This window comes from Triticum aestivum, chromosome 6A (assembly GCF_018294505.1).
Source record: "Triticum aestivum cultivar Chinese Spring chromosome 6A, IWGSC CS RefSeq v2.1, whole genome shotgun sequence".
In the NCBI taxonomy this organism is placed as follows: Eukaryota; Viridiplantae; Streptophyta; class Magnoliopsida; order Poales; family Poaceae; genus Triticum; species Triticum aestivum.
In genome coordinates, this window is record NC_057809.1 from 382,518,447 (window position 1) to 382,527,010 (window position 8,564).

The window sequence follows — 8,564 nt, forward strand, 5'->3', positions numbered from 1 at the left end:
GTTGTACATGTTGGCGGAGTCGAATTTGACGGTTCCGTTACACGGTTCTTCGGAGACGGTAGTGGTATACGGTACTTTCGGCCATGGTAGTCGTACACGCGTTCGGAGAGGAACTCGGCGTTTCGGTGCGGCTTAGGGGTACATGTCGATGGTCGTGTCTTGGTACTCGGCGTTCGTTTCAATACTCGTTTGAGCATCCGTGTGGTCTTTTCGGTGGTGTACTTGGCGATATCTGAGACGACCTCGACGCATCCGTGTGTAGAGGTACTTGGCGGTTTCGGTAACGTAGTTGTACACGCGTCGTTGAACTTGTCGAATCCAAATGCTGGTCGCCGTGGTACTTGGCGCTAATCCATGTTCGGTGGTCGAACTTGACGTCAACAGCAACAACAAGTGGAGGTACATGATGACAGTGGGGCGTCGCGGTCGTCCACTACGGCGGACAGGGCATGTAGGTCGTGGTGGTACTTCTCGAGGTGGCAGTAGGAGAAGGCCGGGTCGTGTGCTCGTCAGCAGGCAGCGAAACACGCTGCTGCTGCTCGAAGAAGGCGGCGGCGCGCTTGCGGCCGAACGGAGGGAGAAAGAGGCGCGGGCGCGAGGTGACGAAGCAGCAGCTGCAAGGGCAGAGCGAGGTTGGCGCTGCGGCGCAGCTCGACGGCGGCAAGGCAGCAGGAGGAACCGGGCAGGAGGAAGGAGAGGCCGGCGGCTGCGTACAAGAAGCAACCGAGGCGCGGCTTCGGTCCATGGCGACAGCGAGGCGGGTCAAGGGCGGCGGCGCTCCTGGTTCCAGCGGGAGGAAGAACATCCCAGTCACCGCTCGGGAGGCGCGAAGCAGAGGGAGGAGAGGAGGCTCCGGCTTGGTCGTGGCCTCGTCGGCCGGCGAGGTGGAGCTCCGGCAGTGGCTCGATGGACAGAGGAGCTGGGTGGCTATGCGCGGGATCCAGAGAGAGAGAGATGGGGGTCGCGTGGGATCGAGAGGAAAGGGGTCGAGGGGATCGGGATCGAGCCGAGGGCTCTGCGGCGCTGAGGAGAAGGGTTCGGCTGCGCTAGGGGATCGATAGGAGGCGGCGTCAGAGGAAAAGGTCGAGGGAGAGATGCTCGTTAGGGTTACGGGAGGAGTGGGCTGACTGCTGTTGGGCCTGCGGCTACAGGAGGCCCAAGAGGCAAGGCTAGGCTCTCTCTCTAGTAAAAGAAAAAAAAACAGAGATTAAGAAAGAAAAGAAAGAGGGGTTAGGGGAAGAAGTTGGACACGCAGATAATTTTCCCGGACTCACCAAAATGTGCTTGTTCCGGGAAAATAGAAAAGGCCATGATCGAGAGATCCAAATTCAAATCCATTTGAATTTAATTCAAATGGTTTGAATAAGTTCAAGGTAATGAAGAGTCCAAAAATATTCAGATTTTTTGTGGAGCTCTGGAAAATGACGAAAGAATAAATGGCAAGGTTAGAGAGCAACTCGATGCAGAAAACACTTGAGAGTTTAAATTGGAAGTTTGTCACGGTAATTCCACAAGAATGGAAATATTTATAATAGCTCCCTAATATCGGGAGGATATGTTATAAAGAGAAGTCACCCTTCCCTCGGTTTAAATGGACCGAAGATCCATGCAACTTATTTAGTTGAGTTGCAAAAGATTTATGAGATGATGGCATAATGACATGATGCAATGCAAAAATAAAAGGCAGACACAAATGAAACACACGGCGAAACCCGGAACTTATGGAAGTCTTCTCGAGCATCGGTCTCGGGGCGTCACATAGAGCCCGACTGAACTTGTGCAGATCAAGGATCACAAGCCCTCCTTGCGCTATTGGTGTACATACCTTCTCCCATGCCGCTTTACATTTGCCTCCAGTGAGGTTGTCCTCTTGTGCCCAAAGAATGTTGTGAATTGAACATAGCAAATAGGTTAGGTTTCTTTGTGATGAAACCAATCCATCCAGATTCAAGTCCTAAATTTATCATGAATGCTCGTCTTTTATTGGATTTATTCTAAACCTTTTGGTGATGTTCGCTCGTAGGAGATGACGTTCATGTTGACTACAAGATGCTGATTTGGTCTTTCGAAAATGCTTGTAAGAGCGAGTGCATATGCGTGTATGAGATAAAAATATATGCATATAAATGTTTGTGTTGGTGTAAAAGAATATAATATAAACTAGACTAATCCTACGAATGTCAAGATACCTTGGTTTTTTGAGGGATACCCATGAAATACCATGATGAGTAAGCGCCTGTGTCTGTACCATAATTCGCAAAATCAATTGTCGAAAATACCGCGAGATGATGCGTAAGTGGAAACAGTCACGGTCACTCCTCTAGAACATATGCACCCTTTGCGTTTTCCCGTGAAATGAAGAGAACGTGGAGCCTTTTTCTTTTTTTCTTTTTGAGAAAACAGAGAACGTGGAGCCAGAACGGCAGAAAGGCCAGGTCGGCATTCGGCGCGACGAGGCGGAACCTGGGCCGCACCCCCAATTTTCCTGGCCCAGAAGCACCAGATTTGCATCCATTTCGCGTTCCGAGTTCCCCGACACGGCGGCGAGCCGGCGAGACACGGCGCGAGGCATCCAGCGCCTCACGATTCGGCCCTCGCCCTCGCCTAATCCGTGGCCCTCCCCTTATCCCCCAAATCCAATCCTCACCCTTCTTCTCTAGATAAGCGAACCCCTCTTCCCCCTCTCGCCCCCTCTCCCTATCCATCCCATCCTCTCCCCCGACCCCGCGCACCCGCGGCAGCTCCCCCCTCCCGCCAGAGAAGCCGCCTCCATGGCCTCCCTCGCCGCCGCCTCCGCCTCCACGGCCCTCCTCTTCCCGCCCTCCACCTCCTCCTCCAAGCCCCGCCTCCCGCTCTCCACCTCTCTCGGCTTCTCCGCGCCCGCGCGGTCACGCCGCGCGGCGGCGGCGGCGGCCGGGAGCTCTGGCAGGCGCCCGGGGCTGCTCGTCGTGCGCGCCGCCAGGGGCAAGTTCGAGCGGAACAAACCCCACGTCAACATCGGCACCATCGGCCACGTCGACCACGGCAAGACCACCCTCACGGCCGCGCTCACCATGGTGCTCGCCTCCGTCGGGGGCAGCGCGCCCAAGAAGTACGACGAGATCGACGCCGCCCCCGAGGAGCGCGCCCGTGGTATCACCATCAACACCGCCACCGTCGAGTACGAGACGGAGACGCGCCACTACGCGCACGTCGACTGCCCCGGCCACGCCGACTACGTCAAGAACATGATTACCGGGGCCGCCCAGATGGACGGCGCCATCCTCGTCGTCTCCGGCGCCGACGGGCCCATGCCGCAGACCAAGGAGCACATCCTGCTCGCCAAGCAGGTCGGTGTACCCAGCATTGTTGTTTTCCTCAACAAGAAGGACCAGGTCGACGACGAGGAGCTGCTCGAGCTCGTCGATCTCGAGGTCCGCGAGCTTCTCACGGCCTATGAGTACGATGGTGACAATGTGCCAATCGTCTCCGGCTCTGCACTCAGGGCGCTCGAGGCCCTCATGGCCACCCCTGGCCTCAAGCGTGGGGATAACGAGTGGGTGGATGGCATCTTCTCCTTGATTGACTCCGTGGATACCCACATCCCTGTCCCGCAGAGGCAGACCGACCTACCCTTCTTGCTCGCTGTTGAGGATGTCTTCTCCATCACTGGTCGTGGTACAGTTGCCACTGGCCGTATCGAGCGTGGCACCGTCAAGGTTGGGGACCCAGTCGACCTCGTCGGCATCAGGGAGACTCGCAATGCCACGGTCACTGGTGTTGAGATGTTCCAGAAGACCATGGATGATGCCATTGCTGGGGACAATGTTGGGCTTCTGCTCCGTGGTATGCAGAAGGAAGACATTGAGAGAGGCATGGTGTTGGCAAAGCCCGGTTCCATCACGCCACACACCAAGTTTGAGGCTGTTGTGTATGTGCTCAAGAAGGAGGAGGGTGGCCGGCACTCCCCATTTTTTCCTGGTTACCGTCCGCAATTCTACATGCGGACTACTGATGTCACGGGGAATGTGACAAACATTATGAATGACAAGGATGAGGAGGCGAAGATGTGCATGCCGGGTGACCGTATCAAGATGGTTGTGGAGCTCATCCAGCCCGTGGCTTGTGAGCAGGGAATGAGGTTTGCCATCCGTGAAGGTGGCAAGACCGTCGGTGCCGGTGTCATCAATAATATCATTCAGTAAAGTGGATGGAGGATATCCACCGTGAGAATTTTCCTCATTTACTCTTTTGCGAAATGCTATGTAGTTGTTATTATGCATTTAGGGAAGGCTCTTGTGAAATTGTAGTATGGCACATTTTTCTTCAAGTGAAATTGCATACTTTGTAGTATTCACGACAAAGATACATCTTGATCTGCCATCTGTCGTTATGTCCTTGACTGTTGGCCGTTTTGTTTTCCTCTTGTTGATATGCTTGAAGATGATTCATTATTCATATGCTGCAGGGACTGGTTGAGTTGGAGGTATACGGTTATAGCTTATTTGTTTACTGCTTCAGATATATGCTTGCTTGACAGGTTTATCTTAATCTTGAAGTTATTTTTGGTAGTTCATATTGATTTTCCGCTGGCTAGCAGCTTAACCTGCAGCAATCATGTGTGTGCTCATCTATTTCAATGCAATAACAGTTTCATGTGTTGGTTATTGTGTTATAGCAAGGCGTGCTCACTGTAGTTCATATCGATTTTCTGCTGGTAGCAACTTAACTTGCTGCAATCATCATGCGTCTGCTCATCTGGGTCAAAAAAAAGTAGTTTCGTGTAAGGTTATGTTACAAGGCTTGCTGAATTTTTGGTCAGTGTGCTGTAGCAATTCTTACCATTTCAAGGTGGTCATCTCAACCTATGCACTTCCAATCATAACAATCTGTTGCGTGCATGTTTCCCAGCAGATGTGCTGCTTCTGGATGTTTCGTTTCCTTTTGTGTGTTCCAGTTCTAAATGCATACTCAAATATTTCGTGTCTTGTGGTGTAGTTCCGCATTTTGCTCTGTTCTAATAATGCCTCCACCTCTTGTGACATCCGCATGGTTGATTTGAACTCCATTAACATCACCTGGTGTTTTATAGTAACATGCTGTGTAGTTGTAACACCCACGATGCGGCTATATCTCCCACGTGTCGGAGCACGATTTAGAGACATAACCGCATTGTAGGTATGTCGTAAAAGGGGTAATCTTTACACATCCCATGTACTGAATAAGAAAGAGGTATAGAGTTGGCTTACAATCGCCACTTCACACAATATATGAATATAGCATTACATGATCCATCATACAAACAAGGACCGACTACGGAACCAAAATAAAAGAAGACCACCCCTAACACAAAAGATCCTCGATCGCCATAACTGGGCTCCACTACTGATCAACTGGAAACGAAACAACACAATGAACGAGATCTTCATTGAGCTCCTCCTCGAGCTCGGTTGCGTCATCTGCATGATATCATCGGCACCTGCAAGCTGGTTTTGGAAGTAATCTGTGAGCCACGAGGACTCAGCAATCTCACACCCTCGCGATCAAGACTATTTAAGCTTATGGGTAGGAAAAAAGGTAGTGAGATGGAGCTGCAGCAAGCACTAGCATATATGGTGGCTAACATACGCAAATGAGAGCGAGGAGAGAAGGCAAAGTACGGTCGTGAACTAGAAGTGATCAAGAAGTGATCCTGAAACTATTTACGTTCAAGCATAACTCCAACACCGTGTTCATTTCCCGGACCCCGCCGAGAAGAGACCATCACGCCTACACCCGCGGTAGATGCATTTTAATTAAGTTAAGTATCAATTTTTCTACAACCGGACACTAACAAAATTCCCATCTGCCCATAACCGCGGGCACGACTTTCGGAAGTTCAAAACCCTGCAGGGGTGTCCCAACTTAGCCCATCACAAGCTCTCACGGTCAACGAAGAATATTCCTTCTCCCATGAAGACCCGATCAGGCTCGGAATCCCGGTTACAAGACATTTCGACAATGGTAAAACAAACCAGCAAAGCCACCCGATGTGCCGACAAATCCCGATAGGAGTGGCACGTACCTCGTTCTCAGGGCAACACCGGATGAGACTAGCTACGAGTAAAACCAACCCTCAAGTTTTCCCGAGGTGGCCCCTCAGGCAGCTCAGTTCGGACCAACACTCAGAGGAGCACTGGCCCGGGGGGGGGGGGGGTGTTAAAATAAAGATGACCCCCGGGCTCCGGAAACCCAAGGGAAAAGGCTAGGTTGTTAGTGCAGATGGTAAAACCAAGGTTGGGCCTTGCTGGAGGAGTTTTATTCAAGGCGAACTGTTAAGGGGTTCCCAATATAACCCAACCGCGTAAGGAATGCAAAATCAAGGAACATAACACCGGTATGACAGAAAACTAGGGCAACAAAAGTGGAACAAAACACCAGGCATAAGGTCGAGTCTTCCACCCTTTACCAAGTATATATATGCATTAATTTAAAATAAGAGATATTGTGATATCCCAACATATCCATGTTCCAACAAGGAACAAACTCCAATCTTCACCTGCAACTAACAACGCTATAAGAGGGGCTGAGCAAAGCGGTAACATAGCCAAACAACGGTTTGCTAGGACAAGCTGTGTTAGAGGTTTTGACATGGCAATATGGGAGGCATGATAAGCAAGTGGTAGGTATCGTAGCATAGGCATAGCAATAGAGCGAGCATCTAGCAAGTAAAGATAAAAGTGATTTCGAGGGTATGGTCATCTTGACTGCAAAGTTCTCCGAGTTGACGAAAGCTTGATCCTCGTAACCGAACTCAACGGATCCTCGAACACGAACTCGTCTCCCGGCTCTACCCAAGGCAAGAACACAAGCAAAATGACCAACAATCAATCACGGTGCAATGCGCAAGCAACATGATGCAAAACATGGCATGATATGCAGGACGTGATATGCAATGCATATGCATGTTTCGGAAAGGAAAGGTTGAATCAGGCCTCAACTTGGCAAACCAAGAGTGCCGCTGGAAAGATGAGTTGATTTCGGTCGAAATCGATATAAAGATCACCGGAATCGGATGCACGGTTTGCAAATGGCAAGCAAAACAATAATGGCACAAAGCTGCGATTAACAGCACGAGGCCATCTAAATGCATCAAGAACAACAAGCTACTGCACTTTAACATAGCAACAAATCACATGGCGGGGATCCACTCAAGATGCTTGACAAAATATGAACACCGAGCTACGACTAATTCACTCAATAGCAGGTTCAAACAAGCATGGAAAAAGTGCAAACGTGAAAGTGCGTTATATCGACTAGAGGGGAGGGGGTGAATAGGCGATTTTTATAAAAGTCTTCAAAACGTGGAAGTTTCGAAGACAAACGATAGAAATAAACCTATTATCATGCAGCGGAAGGTAGACTACACTAGGCAAGCCATAGTCAAGTATTCAATGAAGTGAAAGCACAATGACTAATAGCAGCTAGGTAGTAAGGATCAGATAGGAAGATATTATGAAGCCAATCAGATCAAGCAGTCACTCAGTGAAGACAAAAGATAATGCAATCATACAACGACTTCACAAGGACCAACAGGAAGGATGAAACCAGTGACTTGTTGAAGACAATGATTTGTTGGACCAGTTCCAGTTGCTGTGACAACTGTACGTCTGGTTAGGGCGGCTAGGTATTTAAACCTGAGGACACACAGTCCCGGACACCCAGTCCTGAACACGCAGCTCAGGACACCCAGTCCTCACCGTATTCCCCTTGAGCTAAGGTCACACAGACCTCGCTCAATCACTCTGGTAAGTCTTCAAGGTAGACTCCCAAACCTTCACAGACTTCTTTCACCAGCGATCCACAATGGCTCTTGGATGCTTAGAACGCGACGCCTAACCGGCTGGAGGATTCACAATCCTCAAGTGTAATAAGTCTTCAGATCACACAGACAGGAAGACTTAAGTGATGCCTAACACTCTTTGGCTCTGGGTGGTTAGGGCTTTATCCTCGCAAGGAATTCTCTCTCAAAGTCTTTGTGACGCCCGGATAATTAAGCTACAGTGCTCCTCTGCTAATGATGCCACGTCACCTCAATTATAGATGCTAATTTCGAGTTAGTTCGAAACCGATTCAAATTCAAATTCAAAATCAAATCAAACGGTAAAAGTTTTCAAACTTTAAAACTAAAATATTCGAGTTGTGCCAAATAATGCAAAGTTAATTGTGGTGAAGAAACCCCACTTTTATAAAATGTTTTAATACCCTAAAATGATTAAAACAGTAGGTAAAACAATTAAATAAATGCATTTTGGGTTTTATAAAATACTAAACTATTTTGTTCAGGGATAAAACCTTTCGTGGCAGTAGTTATAATTGTAACTCTATTTTAGCTATGGGTTTCACTTTTTGTAAAACTATAAACTATTATATAAGAAAAATAAAACAGAACAGAAAAATAAAAATAAAAAGAAGAAAAGAAAACAGAAACAAAAGAAAGTAAAAGGAACCCCCTCCCTCTCTGGGCTTCGGCCCAGCAGGCCACCAGGCCGTCTGGCCGGCCCAACCGGCCACCCACTCCCTCCTACTAACCCCCCACCTGGGGC

General features: G+C 49.3%; 1 protein-coding gene across 1 annotated transcript; it reads left to right on the forward strand.

Moving 5' to 3' along the window:
• The first annotated feature begins 2,682 nt into the window (after positions 1 to 2,682).
• LOC123127593 (elongation factor Tu, chloroplastic) lies at positions 2,683 to 4,437 on the forward strand. The gene has a single exon (XM_044547344.1). The coding sequence runs from the start codon at positions 2,772 to 2,774 to the stop codon at positions 4,182 to 4,184; it is 1,413 nt and encodes a 470-aa protein (XP_044403279.1). The 5' UTR covers positions 2,683 to 2,771; the 3' UTR covers positions 4,185 to 4,437.
• The last annotated feature ends 4,127 nt before the right edge of the window (positions 4,438 to 8,564 follow it).

Coding starts and splice junctions, on each gene's coding strand:
- LOC123127593 (XM_044547344.1), top strand. CDS start 2,772: ATGGCCTCCCTCGCCGCCGCCTCCGCCTCCACGGCCCTCCTCTTCCCG.